Consider the following 22,369-nt stretch of genomic DNA (forward strand, 5'->3'; position numbering starts at 1 on the left):
AAACAAAAACTAAACTAAACACAAAAACAATAAAGCTACAAAGCCATGATTTTGTCAAAAAATAATACTCATTTCAAAGATTGCACAAATATATAATTCTAAAAAAAATCTAGATTCACACTCCTTAGAATTTCAACTCAAGTATGATCACCTCCTAAACCCAATTCTTATGTGTGCATAATTAAATTCACTATATCATTCGCACCCAAATCAATTTACACATGCCAAAACTAATGCAAAAGTGTCTCAAATATATAGATTTATCATTAAGAACATTCACTCCATAGGCTCATTATCAAATCATTCTCCACTGATATAAGTACACATAATCAAAGGATCAATAAGACTTCATAAGCTTGTAATGTATGGCTAAGATTAAAGGTGGATGAGAAAGACAATTTACGCTCAAATCACACCATAGCATACATTTTCGTCTACTTAGGCCCTTACAAAGATTCCCCAACAATTTCCCAAATATATAATTCTAAGAAAAATCTAGTGTCAGGCGATGCGTCGCCTGGGTTGTCCGTGCGTGTTCGTACAGTGACGTGTTTTTGGCTCCAAAATTCAAATTAAAATGCTCAATGACATTGGTTGAGTCTAATGGGGTTCCTATACTATTTAAAGGGTTCATTTGCGTTAATTGATGACTTGATCACTCACCTCTCTCTCTCTCTCTCTCTCTCTCTCTCTAGCTTTCAAGTTTTCTAGTTTTCTCCAAGATCTTCATCAATAAAGCTTGACTTGTATGAAGGATCAAGGCTTGTGAATCACAATCTTATTCCATTGTTGTAGGTTCAAGCAATTCCAAGGAGAAGCCTAGAAATAGAGATTTTTGGACAACAAATCTTCATTTGTGTCAAGCCTTGTAACATTTGTGGTTCACATAAAATCATATGATTTTATGTTAGAGGGTTGTTCTTCAAGAAAGACCCATTCTATACTTACTTATTTGTGTTTATGTACTTTGTGATTATCTTCTATTAGAGTTAGAATACTTGTTATTATTGCTTTGAGTTGTAATACAAAACCAATGTTATTAACTTAATCCCTCAACACCTAGCTCCAGACCGAATCAATGCTTGGGCTTCCCAAATGCTCCTCCAAATAAAGCTTGGGTTACTACCTAAGCCAACACTTAGATAAGACCCTGTAGGATAATAACGAGCTTTGAACAACCTCCCCACTAGCGACTCTTATCGAGTCATCGATCTCCACCCCTGTTTCCCAAGCAAAACAATATTGAACTCCCTCAAGTTTTGGAATCCCAATCCTCCACTAGCCTTATGAGTACTCATCTTATCCCAACTCATCTAGTGTATACCTTTCCCTTGCCTTGATGAAGATCTCCACCAAAACTTGGTCATTGATCTCTCCAAATCTTTACACAACTCCAATGATAATAGGAACACACTCATAGCATAATTCGGTAGAGATTGGGCAACTGTCTTCAACAACACCTCTTTCCCAACTCTTGATAACAATCTCTCATCCCACAGCTGAACCCTCTTCCTTATCTTGTCCTTGAGAAAGCCAAGAATAATTGTTTTGTTCCTGCCTATAATATTTGGGAGTCCTAGATAGGTACAGTCAACCCTAGCCTCTTAAACATCATGAGTCAACAAACTTGAGCCTTTTCACTATCCAGTGTATTTGAGCTAAAAACAATATATAGGATTTGTTAAAGTTCACATGCTGCTTAGAAGCCTTTTCAAAATATCGAAGTAGTTGCATGACTTTTTCTGCTACACTTTCATTAGCTTTGCAAAAGAGAAAACTATCATCTGCAAAAAACACGTGAGAGATCATTGGAGCCCCTCTTACAACTTGATTGCCCGGAATCCACCCTTTTTCTTCATACTTCCTAATCAACACAAATAACCACACATAATATAAAGAGATATGGTGATAATAAATCTCCTTGACGAATTCCCTCATTGGAACAATAGGTCCCATCTCTCTTCTCCCATGCACCACCCTATAGCACACCAAGGTGACACACTGCATAACCAAGTCCACCCAACTCATATCAAATCCCATTCGAAGTAGCATGGCTCTCAAAAAATTCCATTCAATGTGATCATAAGCTTTACTCATGTCTAACTTAATCACCATATAACCAATTTTTCCTTTTCACCTCCTCTTTAAGTAATGCATGACCTCAAACAAAATCATGATATTGTCAGAGATAAGCCTCCCTGGTATAAAAGCACTTTGAGATTCTGAGATAACCTGGTTAAGAACTTGCTTCATTCTATTTTGCCAAAACCTTCGAAGCCACCTTATACAAAACATTACACAGTGAAATCGGCATGAGGTCTCCCATATTCACTGGATTCTTCTTCTTTGTAATAAGCACAATATTAGTGTCATTTAGGCACTCTTGAAAGACACATTGAAAAAACTCTTGACTACGTCCACCACATCACGACCTACTGTAGCCTAGCATTTTTTTATAAAATCCAGGGGTCATACCATCTGGACCAAGAGATTTGTCAAGGTGCATTTGGAACAATGCCTCATTAACTTCATCATCTGATGTAGGCCGTAGCAACTCATCATTTTGTTCCCGAGTGATTCAAGGTTGCACACTATCTGAAATCTCCGCCCAATCACTATCTGATGCCACAAAAAGTTCACTGAAATAGTTCGTCATAACATCAGATAACCCACTCTCCCAATCCACCCAACTTCCATATCCTCCCTGTAACTTGTGAACCTAATTATTTCTTTTCCTAGCACTAGAAGATGCATGGAAATACTTACTATTATGATCCCCTTCCTTGAACAAAAATTGCTTCGATCTCTGTCTCCACAAAACTTCCCTCTGAGTCAACACCTCAAATAAGTTTTTATTCTCTTCACTATACTGTTGATTTGAAGTTGTGTCTCTTCTTCCTTTTAATCTTCTAATTGCCACTTTACACTTGTTAATTCTTTGCACGAAGTTTCTTGTGTATTCTTTGCCCCATTTAGCTAAAACTTCACCGCAATATTTAATTTTTCTCTATAAATCCATATGGCTGCAAACTTCCCAACATTCCTTTACCAATTTTTGACACATAGGCTCGCGAAGCCAAGCACTCTCAAACCTAAATTTCTCCACTGATTGGAAAGTTCTTCTAACGAGCGGGTTCAAAAATATGAGGCAATGATTGGACGAAGAGACCTCTATATTGTATAGCTTTGCTAATAAAACAAATCCGACCAACTTTGTGTAACCAAGGCTCTATCCAATCACACCTCCACCCAATTCACCGAACCTCTTCCTTTTTCCAAAGTAAATGGATACCCTGTTAAAGCCATATCAATCAGTCTACAGTCAAATAAAGCTTGCTGAAAACATTCAATTAACCAATTCGGGTAAGGGCATCCACCACATTTATCATTCTAGCTTGCTACGTCATTCAAATTTCCAATCAAGCACAACAAAAATGATGACTCTAGTCGCAACCTTTGAAGCAAGTCCCAAGTGTTATTCCTCAATCCCCTATTTGATTCACCATGGACACCTGTTAACCTCCATTCAACCATTCCTTCCACTCTAGTAATCACATCAGTATGATTATGAGAGAATCTCAGCAACTCATCTTCCTTTTTGTTCATCCAAAGTAAAGCAATACCTCCATTGTGGCCTTGAGCGTCTACTAACCCTCTCCATGAAATACCTTCTACAAATTGTTTAACATAAGAAAATAAAAATTGGGCCTCTTTTGGACAACCATGTCCTTTAGGAATTGGATGGCCTGTGCGTTCTCAAGCCTGCGACAATTCCAACTAATTGTACTCATAACTTCTGGCGGGCCTAATCTCCAAGGCCCGCCCCATACAATTTTTTTTAAAGCCCATGTAACGACCCAAATTCACTAATAAGGCTTAAGGGCCTTGATTAGTATGCCGGGAGGGCATGATGGGAATTATGTGTGATTATTATGATTAAGATGTATGATTATGATTTTAAGCATGTTATATGACTATGTGAATTATATTATGTGATAATTATGATATGTGAATTGTACTGTGTGGGTGCTGTGATACAAACGTGATGCACGTGCCAAGGCGGTCCTAGGAAACTAGATAAAGGTAACTGGTGACTTGGTAACCTGTGTAACCATTAGTAACTATAGAAAGTAACAGGTTTCTTTGGGAAAGTGGTAGAATTGCAAAGTTAGGGAAAGGACAAATAAGCCCTTGAGGTCTAGTTAGTAAGTGATATTAATGGAGGGTTAAAATGGTAATTTGGTAGTAAATAGATGAGTTTGAGCTGAGGGAATAACATATACGTATAATATTTTGGAGAGGGGTTTATGCTGAATGGTGGAAACCTAGAATTAGAACAAAAAGGAGATAGAAAGGAGAAGCAGAAATCTAGACTCTTGGAAGGAGAATCAAGGGATGTCTGATGTTATCAACCAAGTTTAGGCCAAGAAAACTCAGAGGTAAGATTTTGATTATGCTATATCTAAGTTTTAAGTCTGAATTTTAGTTAAGGAAGGTGAATTGAGATAAGTTGGTGGCTGGTTTTATGTAATTTCAGAATTTGGAAACCAAGGGGGAAGAAGGTCAAGAGCTGGAGGTTGAACCTATCACTTAAGGTAAGGTCTCTGTATGTTTATTAGATTTGTTTTGTTAAGGTTTAGGGAGTTTGAAGTGTGGGTTGTGCTTGAATTCAAGCTGTGCATAACTTTTCTGGTTTGAGTTGTCAAGTGGGAATTCAAGAGTGAATTTTAGGATTGAAGGTGTGAGTGAGCTTAGGCATGATGTCTTTGGGTTGTTGTGAGGTTTGTTAGGGGCTTAGAGTTGGTTTTGGGACTTAGGATAGAGTTTGGGGTGAATTGGTGAGGTTGGAGCTCGGGAAAATGCGAAGGAAAACCCAGAAATCTGGGTCTGCGATGGTGTGCCGCGGCACGGCTTTTGCTTGCCGCGGCCTAGGGGTCTCTGGAGGTGGGTGCCGCGGCACAAGGAATGTGGTGCCGCGGCACAAGGCAAAATTCAGGGAGTGATATTTTGCAATTTTTGACCTTTGCTCCGGGGGTTCGGGGGATGTCTCCGGGATGTTGTTCTAGGGTTTTAGGGGTTCCGAGAGTGTGGATTAGGTACCGGGAAGGTAGTCTTGGATTGGTTAATGACAAGGAATATTATATTTGTGTTTGATTAGGACTTTGGAGAAGCTCGGGATAGAGGACCGTGCTTGTGGCTACGTGATATCGGAAACCAGCGAATTGAAAGGTAAGAACACTGCACCCGAATGTATGACTGTGATGGGACTAAGTGCTCCCGAGAATTGTTTTGTGTCATCGTTGGTATTATGCCAAGGGACACGTGTAAGCGGTCTAAGAGTACCGTTCATGAATTTAGCGTATGGGACGCGAATTGGCCACTGGAAGCCAGAAACGAAAGGATAACAGAGGGAGCAGCTTGTGAGCGCTAGCCCTGGTTATCATCTGTGCATTGTGTTATATGAGTTGAAATGCTCTGTATATGAAATACTTGACCATTGATATGCTTGAGTTTATGAGATGTTATAAGTGAGATTGACTTGACAGCTAAATGTGCATGCTCTATTATTGATATATGTTCTTGCTGGGCCTTGGCTCACGGGTGCTTCGTGGTGCAGGTAAGGGTAAGGGCAAGCTGGACCAGGCCTGAGGTGGAGAGCTCCGAGGTGAAATGTACATAGCCAGCCGTTCGATCACCACGGTCGAGGAGTGTGTCAGGACGGAGATTACCTAACCACTCATTTTGCCTTAGTATGGCTGTTGATGTATATAGACTTCGTAACTTTTGTAAATGATTTTTAAACTGTCGTTTTTGGGATCCCTTGTACATAAACAATGTTTAGTAATGAAAATGTATCTTTTGAGACCAAAACTCTTTTAACCTTAGTTCCTCTACTATTTGAGTAACACGCTTTTACTTTAAATACTTGATTAGCAAGTTTGGCACATTATAAACACACAGTGTAACGGTCTTGGCTATTCAAGGGCGTTACAACTTGGTATCAGAGCGTCCTAGGTTTATGGGTCCTGAAGACTGGCTGGGTATGTACATTCGCTGCGGGAGACAAGCTCAACTCAGGGTTTGGTAACTGTATATGTATGATTATGTGTTTAAATGATTTGAGTGAGATATGAATGTTGATATCTGTCTGATGAATAGGGAGCATGAGATTCTGATAGGGCCTGGCCCTTGACTATTGCATGATGTTATTGAGGCGTGCTTATTAGCATTGCTGTGTATGTGGATGAATATCCGGATAAATTGTTATACTTGCTTACTTGTGAATGATTGGACTTTCGGTGGTGGATTATGGAGAGATTATCACCCTGTCATCTTAGCCTAATTGCCGAGTCGTTGTTTGCAGATTGACTTGAATAGATATGCGTTCAAGGAAATCAACACGACAAGCCGGCAGGTCTGGGGCTAGAGAGGATGATCAGGGCCCAACCTCTCCGCCAGTCCCTGAGAACTGGCAACAGTTAATGGCAGAAATGCAAGCTAGGCTTCAGAGCCAAGATGAGTTGATCAGAATGCTGCAGCAGGCTCCATCTGGGAGTGTTGCCCCAGCTGGGCCACCGGCGCTGGTACCTGTGGTACAGCCTGTTGAGGTTGGTAATAAAATGGAACCGTTGTATGAGCGGTTCAGGAAGCAGCAGCCCCCGACCTTTGAGGGTGGGCCAGATCCACTAAAAGCTGAGCAGTGGATGACCTTGATTACCATTATACTTGATTTTATGAAGGTAGAAGGATATGATAGGGTGGCCTGCGCCACTTATATGTTGAGAGAGGATGCCCTAATCTGGTGGGAGGTGGTATCGCAGACCAGAAATGTTACCACGATGACTTGGGAAGAGTTTAAAGATTTGTTTAATCAGAAGTACTATAACATTGCCATCAGGGCAGCGAAGGTGAATGAGTTTGTGGGCCTTGTTCAGGGCAGTTTGACTGTTACGGAGTATGCCTTGAAATTTGATAGACTTGCAAAGTTTGCACCGGATTTTGTGCCTACCGATGCGGCCAGGTTAGACAGATTTGTTAGAGGATTGAATGTTATGGTGTCTCGAGATGTGAGGATTACCATAGTCCCTGGAGTGACTACCTATGCCCAGGCTGTGGAAAGGGCTTTGACTGCTGAGGAAGCAGAGAATAGAATTTGGAGAGATAATGCAGCAAGAAGGGAGGGCCGTAGACCGGTGCCTCCGTATTCTGGTTCTAGTAGAGGTGGAGGTGTTAGTGATTTGAAGAGAAAGACTCCAGAAGCCCCATTTGCTCCTAGGTTTGATAGAGGAGGTCGGGGTACTCAGGGTGGTCGACGGGGAGGCGGTGAATCGTGGAGGACTTACCCAGAATGCCCGAGGTGCAAGAGACGCCATTTGGGCGAGTGTCAGGCTAAGGCCTGTTATGTATGCGGGGTGGTGGGGCACCTCAGAAAAGATTGCCCAACAGTGAAGAAGGGCGAGGCAGGAAAAGTGGACAGCTTGACTCCAGCTCGAGTGTTTACTTTGACGCAGGCAGAGGCCGAGGCTAGCCCCTCGGTAGTGACAGGTCAGCTTTCTAGTGCTGGCACTTCCTTTACTGTTTTGATTGATTCTGGTGCTACGCATTCATTTGTTTCTGATAGGGTGATTGATAGATTGTGTAGACCTAGTGAGATTAGTACCTCAGGGTTTGGGACTATATTGCCTACGGGAGAGCTGGTGGTGTCTAGGAGATGGGTTAGGGCATTGCCAGTGTTAGGTGATGGCAGAGAGTTTTCGGTAGACTTGATTGAGTTAAGTATGGAGGATTTTGACATGATCTTAGGCATGGATTGGCTGGTTCGATATGGAGCTACTATTGATTGTAGAAAGAAAATGGTGACTTTTGAGCCAGAGGGTGAGGATCCCTTTGTTTTTGTGGGAGCGGTGCGAGGACCCCGCGTACCCAGGATATCTGCGTTGAGAGCCAGAGATTTGTTACAGGGTGGATGTATAGGCTTCTTGGCTAGTGTGGTGGATACCACCAAAGTTTCATTAGTTGGACCGGAGGAGACCAGACTGGTTTGTGAGTTCTTGGATGTGTTCCCTGAGGATTTACCTGGGTTGCCGCCGCGTAGGGAGATTGAGTTTGTTATTGAGTTGGCACCGGGGACAGAGCCAGTGTCGAGGGCACCATACAGGATGGCACCAGCGGAACTGAAAGAGTTAAAGATACAACTGCAGGAACTTCTGGATATAGGGTTCATCAGACCTAGCTATTCGCCATGGGGTGCTCCAGTTTTATTTGTTAAGAAGAAGGATGGGACCCTGAGAATGTGTATTGACTATCGGGAACTGAATAAGTTAACTATTAAGAATAAGTATCCCCTACCAAGGATTGATGACTTGTTCGATCAGCTGCAGGGTAAGACGGTGTTCTCAAAGATTGATCTTCGATCTGGTTATCACCAGCTGAGGATCAAGGATGAGGACATACCTAAGACGGCCTTTCGGACGCGGTACGGGCACTATGAGTTCTTGGTCATGTCTTTTGGTTTGACCAATGCCCCAGCAGCTTTTATGGACTTAATGAACAGAGTATTCAAGGATTTTCTAGATCAGTTTGTTATAGTCTTCATCGATGACATTCTAGTGTACTCCAGTTCAGAGACAGAGCACGAGTTTCATCTTCGTTTGGTTCTTCAGAGGTTGAGGGAGCATCAGTTATATGCTAAGTTTAAGAAGTGTGAGTTCTGGTTACCTGAAGTGACATTCCTTGGACACATTGTAGGTGCAGATGGGATTAAAGTAGATCCGTCTAAGATAGAGGCAGTTAGGGATTGGCCGAGGCCAAGGAACGCCTCAGAGGTGCGGAGTTTTCTTGGTTTGGCAGGCTACTACAGGCGGTTTGTAGAGGGTTTCTCAAAGATAGCAGCACCGATGACAGAATTGACAAGAAAGAATTTAAAGTTTATTTGGTCAGACAAGTGTGAGGGTAGTTTCCAGGAGTTGAAGAGACGACTTATTACTGCACCAGTGTTGAGTTTGCCTTCAGGAGAAGGGAAGTTTGTTGTTTACTATGATGCGTCAAGGTTGGGTTTAGGCTGTGTGCTGATGTAGAATGAGAAGGTGATAGCTTATGCATCACGACAGCTGAAGGAGTATGAGCAGCGGTATCCTACTCATGACCTAGAGCTGGCAGCAGTGGTCTTTGCACTGAAGATTTGGCGGCATTACCTATATGGGGAGAAGTGCGAGGTGTACACTGACCATAAGAGTTTGAAATATTTCTTTACACAGAGGGACCTGAATATGAGACAGAGACGTTGGCTGGAGCTGGTGAAAGATTATGATTGTGATATTCTTTACCATCCAGGAAAAGCCAATGTGGTGGCTGATGCATTGAGCCGCAGAGGTCCAGGTCAGTTGTACAGCTCTGTTCAGATCTCAAGGGAGTTAGCAGATGAGATGGTTAGAGCGGGAATAGAATTGGTTGTGGGCCGATTGGCTAATATTACTCTACAGTCGACCCTGCTAGAGCGGATCAGAGAGGGGCAGTTGACAGACGCTCAGTTACAGAGGGTTAGAGAGGATGTTTTGGCAGGAATAGCTAAGGACTATTCTGTTTCAGAGGTTGGTTTATTACGGCATCAGGGACGAATTTGTGTTCCAGCTGACGAGGGGATCAGACGGGAGATACTAGATGAGTCTCATACGACACCGTACTCGCTTCATCCAGGTACCACAAAAATGTATCAGGATCTACGGACTTTGTATTGGTGGCCCGGGATGAAGAGGGATGTGGTAGAGTACGTTGCTAGATGCCTAACCTGTCAACAGGTGAAAGCTGAGCATCAGCGACCAGCAGGGTTGCTTCAGCCTTTGGATATTCCTGAGTGGAAATGGGAGGATATTACCATGGATTTCGTAGGAGGTCTACCCAGAACAGTAGGGTTTCATGACTCAATATGGGTGATAGTGGATAGATATACCAAGTCAGCCCATTTCCTTCCAGTGAGGTCAACTTATACTGTGGATCAGTACGCTGAGTTGTACGTGAAAGAGATTGTACGTCTCCATGGGGTTCCTAAGTCTATTGTGTCAGACCGGGATCCTATTTTCACTTCCAAGTTTTGGGGAGGTTTGCAGAAAGCTTTGGGAACTCAGTTGAAGTTCAGTACAGCTTTTCATCCTCAGACTGACGGACAGTCTGAGAGGACGATCCAGATACTGGAGGATATGCTCAGAGCTTGTGTGATTGACTTTGAGGGTTCTTGGAGTAAGTACCTTCCGTTGATTGAGTTCTCGTACAATAATAGTTACCAGTCAACAATTGGAGTGGCTCCCTATGAAATGTTGTATGGGAGGAAGTGTAGATCGCCCATCCATTGGGACGAGATGGGTGAGAGGAGATACTTGGGACCGGACATGGTCCAGAGGACGAGTGAGGCCATAGAGAAGATCCGAGCTAGGATGCTCGCATCTCAGAGCAGGCAGAAAAGTTACGCTGATCCTAAGCGTAGGGATGTGGAGTTTCAGGTTGGTGATCACGTCTTCCTTCGAGTTTCACCTCTGCGAGGGGTGAGGAGGTTTGGTAAGAAGGGCAAGTTGAGCCCTAGATTCATTGGACCATTCGAGATCCTGGAAAGGATTGGTCAGGTGGCTTACAGGTTAGCCTTGCCACCATCGTTGTCTGGAGTTCATGATGTGTTTCATGTCTCTATGCTTCGGAGGTATGTCTCAGATTTGACTCATGTCTTGAGGCATGAAGATTTGGAGTTACAGGCAGATTTGGCTTATGATGAGAGACCAGTTCAGATCTTGGACCGAAAAGACAAGGTGTTGCGAAATAAGACGATTCCTTTAGTTAAAGTGCTGTGGAGAAACAGTAAGGTCGAGGAGGCGACCTGGGAGCTTGAGACAGCTATGCGGGATCAGTATCCGGAATTGTTCAGGTAAATTTCGAGGACGAAATTCTTATTAGGAGGGGATAGTTGTAACGACCCAAATTCACTAATAAGGCTTAAGGGCCTTGATTAGTATGCCGGGAGGGCATGATGGGAATTATGTGTGATTATTATGATTAAGATGTATGATTATGATTTTAAGCATGTTATATGACTATGTGAATTATATTATGTGATAATTATGATATGTGAATTGTACTGTGTGGGTGCTGTGATACAAACGTGATGCACGTGCCAAGGCGGTCCTAGGAAACTAGATAAAGGTAACTGGTGACTTGGTAACCTGTGTAACCATTAGTAACTATAGAAAGTAACAGGTTTCTTTGGGAAAGTGGTAGAATTGCAAAGTTAGGGAAAGGACAAATAAGCCCTTGAGGTCTAGTTAGTAAGTGATATTAATGGAGGGTTAAAATGGTAATTTGGTAGTAAATAGATGAGTTTGAGCTGAGGGAATAACATATACGTATAATATTTTGGAGAGGGGTTTATGCTGAATGGTGGAAACCTAGAATTAGAACAAAAAGGAGATAGAAAGGAGAAGCAGAAATCTAGACTCTTGGAAGGAGAATCAAGGGATGTCTGATGTTATCAACCAAGTTTAGGCCAAGAAAACTCAGAGGTAAGATTTTGATTATGCTATATCTAAGTTTTAAGTCTGAATTTTAGTTAAGGAAGGTGAATTGAGATAAGTTGGTGGCTGGTTTTATGTAATTTCAGAATTTGGAAACCAAGGGGGAAGAAGGTCAAGAGCTGGAGGTTGAACCTATCACTTAAGGTAAGGTCTCTGTATGTTTATTAGATTTGTTTTGTTAAGGTTTAGGGAGTTTGAAGTGTGGGTTGTGCTTGAATTCAAGCTGTGCATAACTTTTCTGGTTTGAGTTGTCAAGTGGGAATTCAAGAGTGAATTTTAGGATTGAAGGTGTGAGTGAGCTTAGGCATGATGTCTTTGGGTTGTTGTGAGGTTTGTTAGGGGCTTAGAGTTGGTTTTGGGACTTAGGATAGAGTTTGGGGTGAATTGGTGAGGTTGGAGCTCGGGAAAATGCGAAGGAAAACCCAGAAATCTGGGTCTGCGATGGTGTGCCGCGGCACGGCTTTTGCTTGCCGCGGCCTAGGGGTCTCTGGAGGTGGGTGCCGCGGCACAAGGAATGTGGTGCCGCGGCACAAGGCAAAATTCAGGGAGTGATATTTTGCAATTTTTGACCTTTGCTCCGGGGGTTCGGGGGATGTCTCCGGGATGTTGTTCTAGGGTTTTAGGGGTTCCGAGAGTGTGGATTAGGTACCGGGAAGGTAGTCTTGGATTGGTTAATGACAAGGAATATTATATTTGTGTTTGATTAGGACTTTGGAGAAGCTCGGGATAGAGGACCGTGCTTGTGGCTACGTGATATCGGAAACCAGCGAATTGAAAGGTAAGAACACTGCACCCGAATGTATGACTGTGATGGGACTAAGTGCTCCCGAGAATTGTTTTGTGTCATCGTTGGTATTATGCCAAGGGACACGTGTAAGCGGTCTAAGAGTACCGTTCATGAATTTAGCGTATGGGACGCGAATTGGCCACTGGAAGCCAGAAATGAAAGGATAACAGAGGGAGCAGCTTGTGAGCGCTAGCCCTGGTTATCATCTGTGCATTGTGTTATATGAGTTGAAATGCTCTGTATATGAAATACTTGACCATTGATATGCTTGAGTTTATGAGATGTTATAAGTGAGATTGACTTGACAGCTAAATGTGCATGCTCTATTATTGATATATGTTCTTGCTGGGCCTTGGCTCACGGGTGCTTCGTGGTGCAGGTAAGGGTAAGGGCAAGCTGGACCAGGCCTGAGGTGGAGAGCTCCGAGGTGAAATGTACATAGCCAGCCATTCGATCACCACGGTCGAGGAGTGTGTCAGGACGGAGATTACCTAACCACTCATTTTGCCTTAGTATGGCTGTTGATGTATATAGACTTCGTAACTTTTGTAAATGATTTTTAAACTGTCGTTTTTGGGATCCCTTGTACATAAACAATGTTTAGTAATGAAAATGTATCTTTTGAGACCAAAACTCTTTTAACCTTAGTTCCTCTACTATTTGAGTAACACGCTTTTACTTTAAATACTTGATTAGCAAGTTTGGCACATTATAAACACACAGTGTAACGGTCTTGGCTATTCAAGGGCGTTACAGCCCATCCTCACACTGGTCCATACTAACATCAGTAATAGAATTTGGCCCAATGGCCTTTGCATTAATAGTTCTCCTTCCCTTCAATTCTACAATGGTCAACCCTTCATTTTGAACATCATCTTCTTTTCCTGCCCCTCCATCCCCAATTTCTCTCTCTAAATCGCTAGCTGCCTTCCCCACAAAATCCAGCCTTAATCGATCCACAATCTCCCTCCCATTACTCAACATCCCGTCATTACGTGTAAGACCACTCTGCTTACCAAACTCTTAACATCACGGGGACATTCCTGTTACCATATGAGTATCACTCTTAGTGCTCAAATCACCCCTGCCATTGCCGGTGTCTGCCTTTGCCTTCCCTAAACGAAGCCTCGCTACAATGAGATATTGTTGCTGTTTTGGAGTAGCTCTCATCCAAGTACCATATGGTTTCTCAATCTCATTCAATGGCTTCTCAAAGATCCATTCACAAAATATTTCATAATGGCCTATCAAACAACATATAAAATAGGTAGGAGCATATTCATACTTGAAGGAGACCCAAAATCAGCCACTCCTGACTTTCTCATCTTCATCTTCCTCTTCAATGGAGTATCGATATTAATGTTGACTCGGACTCGCATATAGTCTCCATAAACTCGAGTAAAATTATTTGGATTGGATTCGACAAACGTCCTGATGTAGTTGCTGACATCCTAAACAATCCTGTCCGATCTGAACCCTGGTTGTAGATCGTATACTTGCACCCACATATCCAATTTTTTCAACGTGATTGCTATTGAATTGTCACCTGGTTGCAACCTTTTCTATAATCAATTGTTTTCTATCAAAAGTCCATGGACTCCCATCAATAACCCTCTTGATATCAATCTCATGATAAAATTGAAACAGGTATAATTCTTTGACATACATCCCTTTCCCAAGTTTCCACAGAGATGTCATCATATGTTACATGGCTTGAAAATCTATCTTGCATTCATAAATTTACCTACCAAACACCATCGCACGTCAAAAGCATCATCCTCCTCCAAATTTTCATACAATAATCCCCCATTCTCCTCCTCTTCCAAACTGATGGCATCACACCGTTCTTCCAACTCACCCACGAACTACTACTCAATGCCATGACTAATACCATCAAACTTACAAATGAAAAGAGCCCAAACAAATCTCTCAGATTAGAGAGCACCATCGTACCATGTCAAAAGACAAGACCAGAGCAAAAACCCTAAAATATTTAGTTACTCTTTAAAACGTTACGTAATATAAATACAATATAAAAACTTAACATAAAAAACAATAAAGAAATTATATAAATAACCTCACAATTTAAAAAACTTAATTAGGAATAAAACTATGGCTTAAACAAAAATTTGTACAAAAATATGAGATTACAAAAGTCATAAAATTAAGTACTCTAATAAAAAGGCAATGAAATAAGTTTTTTTTTAAAAAAACACCCATATTTTCGTAAACTTTTGAAAAAAAACCATAAAATAAGTAATTTCTACAAAAATATATGTTAAAAAAAGCCCTAGCCGAAGTGGCCCATTTTCGAATTCGCAACACCTCAGCCTAAATTAGACGTGCTTCTCTTTCGTCTTTCTGTCTTTCCTCCGAATCTTCCTCTCTCAGCCTCGCCCGTCACTCGCTGGTGCTCTGCTCAGAAATCATTCTCGGCCCCTCGTCCGTGCCGCCAGGTGTTCTTTCTCTTTAATGCTAAACTATATATCCTCTTCGATTGTTTCTCCTCTTTTTTCACTGATCTGCAACCCTTTATATAATAAATGGATCGCAGAGATAGAATTGTATGCAAATTTAGGATTTATGAGTTCCCTCGTGTTTTTGTACGCAGAAATTCTGAACCACTCAATTTTGGAGTAGTCAAATAAAGCCTTTGATTTTGAAATCAAGCAAGCAAAAATGAGCATCTATATGAATCGGTTACTTCCAAGATCAAATTCAAGTTTTCTCTTACGCAATGGAAATGCCCTACAAGCTAAAGTTATGCGCTTGAGGGAAGAAACGTTCATGGTGGATTCTGGAGTTGGGGCCCCTAAAGTTTGCACGCGAGATGAGCTGACCAGAGTCCCGGTGAATGGATCAACCAGGTTTGAGAATGTGGTCGGTTATGTTGATGTTAAGGCTGGTGAGTCACAGATCAAAAAGCAGATGCTGGAGAGGTTCTTCGTGGATGTTGTAGCTGGTGAATCACAAATCAAAGAGAGAGCTGCTGCGAGGTTTAATGATATGGTGGGATCAATGGCTGGTGAATCAATTGTTCTTCCGCGGAGATTCAGACAGAACCGAGCTTGGTTGGAACTAAACAAGATGTGGCGAACCAATGCCAAGGTCAAAGGCTTTGTTGTTGAGAAAGTAAGAGGTGGTTATTCAGTAGCCATTGCTGGTTTCATCGCTTTTCTTCCATTTCGTCCATATATTAATAAGAGGTTAGTCGATGATCGATTCACCATTGAGAGCATTAACCCCAAAAGTAAGCAGATTGTGCTGTTCTAGAAAACCAAACAAATTAAGCATAAATTGCTTCTTCTTTTTTTCTTTCGCTCTCAAGCTGTTCCTCTAAACATTATTGGGTTAAGTTGATTATTGCTCTTAACAAATCTTTGAATGATTCGCTTGGTTTAAATGTTTGAATTATTTTGCTACTATTTTTTTTCCATTTCAGATATTTGATGTACAGTTTATGATTAAGATTGATTGGAAAAATAATTTAGTTTTTAAACAAGCGATTAGAAATGGACTAAATTGCTTGAAGCTCCTAGTAGCTTTTTATCAGGTATTAAAACAGAAGATTTGTCAAGTTTTCTTGTTTACTTGTGGTGCTAAGTTTTGATAAACACAAACCTCAAATAACCACGCAAATAGGAATTTGCTTGATGCAAAAACTGGCCTAAATAATCTATGGAAGTAAAGAATTTTTTTTTAATCGGTCAAAACATTGTAAATTTTGCCTGATTGTATTTATTTGCCATTGGTACAATAGTTCTAATTTTCAAAAGAAAGAAAAATTCATTTGCAGATGCATTAGTGTTTTGATGCAAATTTATTTGACATCTACAATGAGATAGTGTAGAAATTGAGCTTTAAATCATTTGTTAATGTTAGGCATTTATATTCTAAAGAAATAATCATATGCAACACACGTGGTTCATCTTTGCCACAGAAACTTGCCTACGAAACTTGCACGTTCATTACAAAAACTAAAACTTTTTATGTTTTGGTTAATACTCTTAAGAAGGAGACATTCTTAAAAATGAACATTTATAGTTGCACAAATCTCCCAAGTAAAAATAACAATAAAATAGCTATAAAAGCTTGGGTCTTTAATAGGCTGAGTTAGATTGTGTTGTCGTGCCTTCACATGATACACAAAAATTAGCATGCTTCCAAGTTTAACAACCTCTCTAACTAAAAGTTAAAAACAAACAAACAAAATGATACACCTTTACAAATTCATACTAGAAGACATAAGTCGTCAAGAATGCTTTAAAACTTGTTGGAATTGACTCCATTTTCTCTCATTTGAAAAGAGATCTCCTTGGCCTTGAACATGTTAGACGACAATATCCTTTAATTAATGTGGTGTACGATATAATATCAAACTGTATACCAAGATGAATCGTTGCATCAAACAAATTTTGGGCCTTAATCTTCGAGATCCTTTCACATAAAGCACCTAAGGGAGTATTTTAAGTTATAATCCTGTCTCACCTTTTTGTTATATAACCTCTCGGCATCTTTAAGTTACCTACACGACACAATCGATTGAGCAGTGAGTTATAAGTGACAAAGTCTGGTTGCATCTTTATAGATCATTTTAACAAACATTGCGAGCGCTTCCTTCGGTCTTCCCTCTTTCACTACAAGAAAAAAGATATTTAGCTACTAAAAAATTTGGTAGCAAATGATTTATATTTGGTAGCTAATACTATTTTAGCTACCAAATTTTTTAATAGCGACCTCTTAGCTAAAACCTCATCGTTAAAAGTATTTTGCTACCAAATTTTTTTGTAGCTAATAATTTTAATTTGCTACTAAATTTTTAGTAGCAAAAATGTTAAATCTAGTAGCAAAATAATTACTTTTTGGGACTACTAAAATTTGTTTGCTACTACAATTTAGTAGCTAATTTCTTTTAAATTGGTAGCAAAAAAAATGCCATTAAAATTTTAAAATCCAACAAAAATGATTTAACTACCAAATTTTAGTAGCAAATAATGCCCAAATACTTTAAAAATATAGTAATTTTGCTACTAAAACGGTAGCAAAATTAATATAAATTAAATTATACTTTTTAATCTAATGTATTATTATTTTAATTTTTTTTTGTTAATTTATTATTATAGCATTTCTAATAATAAATACAATGTATCTGTGCATTATGATCAATTTCTATCAGAGTGACATACAATGTAACAAAGTACATTTAATATCATCATTAGACAAAAAGCTCTCTGTAAATGATCAATTTCTATGAGAGTGACATACAATGTAACAAAGTACATTTAATATACAAAAAGCTCTCTGTAAAGACAATTGTTAATTCCTTCACTTTACTAATTCCTTCACTTTACTAGGAGGACCTGGCCTAGTAGTAGATGCAACACTGCCAAATCCAAACTTTGGCTTCTTATCAGTTGGTTTTAAAATCTGAAAAGAACACATTAAGCTCTCATCAACACTCATCATGGCACCAGCATTAAGTTCATATGTACCTATTAGGATAACAATTAAATAATCACTTAACCTCAAAATTATAGAAGATCAACAATGATCAAAAGTGCACGATTGATCAGAAAACTAAACAAAAACAGAAAATGAAAATAAAAAGAAAAGAGAATAATTAAGGGTGTGATTGGTATTAGATTTAAATTTGATTTTATGTTTTCAAAAACTCAAAATGAGTGGACCCACTAAAATATATGATTGGTATGGTGTTTTTGAAAACTGTATCCAAATCAGAATTTTAATATTGTGTTATAATTTAGAAAACGAGAAAAACTTGTTTTCTCAGTTTTGTAAAATTATTTTCCAAAATCCCACATATTTTAGTTTCTGTTATATTTTCAAATTTAATACCAATCACAGATTTAATTTTTTAAAACTCAAAAACAGTTTACTGACATTGAACCAATCACATTTTCAAAAACATGTTTTTAGTCACTAAATTCAAATTTTCATTTCAGAATCCACTTTTCAAAAATACAGTTTTCCAATCGCGAACCAATCACACCCTAATGTTTTCAACTAAAGTAACAAAACCAAATTATTTATCAACAGTACAAACTCTGGTAGGCTCAATCTAAAATTACACAAAATATATATAATAACAATGCAAGAGATATGAGATATATAAGATTACGTAGTAGCTGTATAGATTGTTGCTAAAAATGGAAAACCCTATTCAATAAAATGAAGACATAAATCAAAACAAAGCATAAAAGCTTACAGTGTCATTTCCGCTTCAGCAAAAGATCTACCAAAAAACATATATGCTCCAAACATTGTATGATATACAGAACATATAATGGACTTTAATCATGTTCCATAAGTTGTTGTCAAACTCGCCACAGTAGTTAGGCGCTGAGAATAGCGTCACAAGTTTTCGGTTAGCAAAGAACTCATATCCATCTTCCACAACCTGCAAAATCAGCATATATTTAGGCTCTAAAGGGCTGTCATAACATAACATAATCACTAGTTTTTGAGCTTAAAAAGATCCCAAACCTGATGAGCTCTGCTGTTCAAGTCAAGATCCTGCTTTCGCAGAAATTCAGTTACTCTATCAGCATCAACTGTGAAAGAAACACCCCTTTCATTTGGGCCCCAACCTTGAATGTCTTTGCTAGGATCAGACCATAGAAGATCACACAACAAGCCATGTTCTGGTACATCAGTAGGCCTTTGTATCATTCTTATCTGGTTCAAGTTGTTCAAGTCAACAGAAAGCCCTCCATGCATACATAGTATCTTTTCATCTATGAGGGCTGCCACAGGAAGGCAGTTGAAACAGTCAGAATATTCTCCAGAGTCTGACATTGAACCTTCTCTTGCACTCATCATAAAACCCGTATATGCAGTTTATTGGGGCGCATTCATGGTTGCCTCAAAGGAGGAAAAAGTTCTCAGGGTTGTATGCTAGAAGAAGGCATATTGTTTCCAGGCTTTGCTTTCCTCTATCTACATAATCCCCCAAGAATAAGTAGTTTGAATGAGGTGGTAATCCGCCATACTCGAAAAGCCTTAGAAGATCAGAATATTGCCCATGAATATCACCTGGATCACAATGAAAGAATCGTGTTTGAACAATTATTGTGGTGAAAATTCATCTCTTAAAGCAGTTCTTCTCAGTAAGTGGCTCTTGGTTTTTCACTTGAAAACAAACATGGATTATGCATATATATAGACACACATTTACACAAAGAAAATGTCAATTAAGTTAATCTATTGTCCAAGAATGTGACTTGAATCACAAAGAAAAGTGTTTGAAGTTTAAAATTCTTGAAAAGTCATCTCTTAAGGCAGTTTTTCTCAATAAGTTTCTCTTGGTTTTGCACTTGAAAAAACAACATCAATTATGCATACATATACACACATTTACATGTTGAGCATTGTAATGATCCATGAAGATCTAATCCATATATAGATGATAATTCCCATATATATATATATTTATATAACAAGTTATTTCTTAACACCATAAACCATACCCTCTACTGCTATAAGCATCAAGCTTTGAAGATTAATTAAGGTAATCTACTGTCATCCATGCTTAGTTATTTATACATAAATAGGTTTACGCATTAATGGGAATACACCAGAATTGAACAGAATCTCTACTAATCCTTGAATTAGAATTTAAAATAAAGCCTAATTGGCTCAAAATTATTATCCCAATCGTATAAAAACAGAACACATATAGCCTATTTTCAATCCAACTACTCAACAAAGTACATAAACCAGAACAGAACACCCGAAAGAAAATTCAAGAAAATCACATAACAGAACAAATTTCTAATTAACTTGATCATGAGATAAACATATGAACATGAAAAATTAAAGAATACCAAGAAGAGAATTTCACGTGTAAATAAGTAAAAGTAGTAGTTAAGGTACCACAAATTTTAACAGGTGCTTCAAGCTCCAAGAGAATGGGCTGTCTCACGAAAATATCTCTAGAAACAAAGCAAAGCTGCTTAATCTCAGTCTCTGAAAGTTGGACTTGCTTCCCAGGAATTGTTCTAACTTCAAGAAGCTTATTAATTATACCATCAAGAACCGAACCATTCATTTTATTTTCTGGTCTTCTCCTTCTGATGATGATGGTGAACCTAAAAAATCAAGTCTGTTTAACTTACACAACACCAGAGAACCAAAAAAAGAGCACAAAAAGACTAAGTAAGAAGCATAAAGAAGAAGAATACTTTGTTCTTCTTCTCAAACTTCAAGATTTTTGAGTGAGAGATAGAGAAAGAAAAGAAAAGAAAAAAAAAAGATAGAGCTTTAAATCAAATGGGAATTTGAGTTTAATGGCCTGGAGTTGGAGGGGAACTTTTGCATCTTCTTTGGAGCTTTAGAGATAAAAAAATAAAACCCACCAACTAAAAACTATAAAGTAAAGAATATATTCTTTTTTAGAGAGAAACCATAGGGAGAGTGACTCTCTCCACAAACAAAGAAAGAGAGCTCAGTAAGAAGATGATCAAGAGAGAGAGAGAGAGTGGGCTAAAGCCTAAAGTGGGTTCCTTGTGGAAAGTGCGGACCCAAAGAAAGAAGAAAAATAAGAAAGAAAAAAAACCCTCAAAGATAATGGTGAAGAAGAATCATGTGGCATCATACAAATCAACATTGGCTGATCGTTCTTTTCAATAATTTTTTTTGAGTGCTTTGAAACTGAGGTGCCAAGAAGGTTAGAGTTTTAACAGTCAAACATATGGGACCCCAAACATTCGATCACTTTACTTACCAAGTTCCCACCTTTAACCAATATATAAACATATATATATATATATATGTGTATATAATATGTATACACTAAGGAAATCAAGGATGTTTCTGTGTTGTGTACATGTTTGTTGGTTTGAATTGTACGTGAATAATGTTGGGATAAGGCTTGAGTTCATGATTTTTGTTCTAGAGTGATTACAGCCAAATCCAAATATATGACTCAGCAAAACTGATTCCTATATATGGGTCAATAATACAAATATCTTTGACATAATTTAAAAAACTAACCTATTATATATATGCATATTCAGTTTTTTAATAATTAAAAAATATCTTACTTAACTATAACCACATATTTAGGAAACAACAACCAGTAATTATAAAATGTAAATTTAGTTTAAATGTTTCATAACCGTGTAAAGTAGGAAATATAATAAAAATTAATTATAAAAAAACAATTTAATATTTTCAAATTTTTATTTCATAAAATATACATATCTCTATATAAGTATAATCAGGCACAAATATAGGAAATAAAAGTATTAATTAAAAAACTTACAAAAAAACTAGTTTGAAATTTAAATTTTTGTTTTTCAAGGAGGATACTATCTAAGAAAATTAATATATATAGTAAGTATCTCTTTTTTTTTTTCACTAGTTCATCGACATTTTGTTGAGGTATGTATGCCATATACTTATTAAATATCATGGCTATATTGGTTAGATTGTTTAATTAAATTTTTTTCTTTAGATGCTTCAACTGGGTGTAAGGAGAAGGTAGTGACAAACAGGTTTTTATTCTCTCTACCATATTTCACTAAAACAATATGCATTGAAATTAACTTGGAGATAAAAACATTGATCATAGACATATACATCTCTTTTTTCTTATGAATGTTGTTATACTTTCTTGAAGATTCATTAGGTGTTTTCTGACATTTTGATCACACAAATCAAACACTCTTTGATGGAAATCTATAATCAAAGAAAAAAAAATACAAAGAACAAGTAACTAGTTCACTTATCTTATATGATATGCTTGTTTATTTAAAAGTTATTTATTTCTCTCTATTTCAGGTGCTTCAACTGAGATATAGAGATAGAAGGAGAGTTTTTGGTGCTTCAATTACAACAAATATAGAAGGAACTAGTACCAAATATCAATATCAGGTTTGAACTCCCTACTATATTTTTTTACTAAAACAATATCCATTGAAATCAATTACTCAATAACAAGCATCATAGACGTATCTATTTTTCTAAATTGAATTTATTTAAAAAAAAAGAGTTAAATATTTAAAAT

At 38.5% G+C, this 22,369-nt stretch overlaps 1 protein-coding gene and 1 pseudogene across 1 annotated transcript; one reads left to right on the forward strand and one right to left on the reverse strand.

Moving 5' to 3' along the window:
* Positions 1–14,641: 14,641 nt before the first annotated feature.
* On the forward strand, positions 14,642–15,730 carry LOC133818804 (small ribosomal subunit protein bS1m-like). The gene is made up of 2 exons (XM_062251866.1): positions 14,642–14,798; positions 14,954–15,730. Exon 2 carries the CDS (start codon positions 15,022–15,024, stop codon positions 15,613–15,615), a length of 594 nt encoding a protein of 197 aa, XP_062107850.1. The 5' UTR covers positions 14,642–14,798; positions 14,954–15,021; the 3' UTR covers positions 15,616–15,730.
* A 1,774-nt stretch (positions 15,731–17,504) lies between these two features.
* On the reverse strand, positions 17,505–21,027 carry LOC133818805 (serine/threonine-protein phosphatase PP1-like; annotated as a pseudogene).
* Between the last annotated feature and the right edge of the window lie 1,342 nt (positions 21,028–22,369).

The sequence above is a fragment of the Humulus lupulus genome, chromosome 2 (assembly GCF_963169125.1).
Source record: "Humulus lupulus chromosome 2, drHumLupu1.1, whole genome shotgun sequence".
Taxonomy (NCBI): Eukaryota; Viridiplantae; Streptophyta; class Magnoliopsida; order Rosales; family Cannabaceae; genus Humulus; species Humulus lupulus.

What these genes read in the sequence shown, in the direction of transcription:
- LOC133818804 (XM_062251866.1), top strand. Translation starts at nt 15,022, where the DNA reads ATGAGCATCTATATGAATCGGTTACTTCCAAGATCAAATTCAAGTTTT.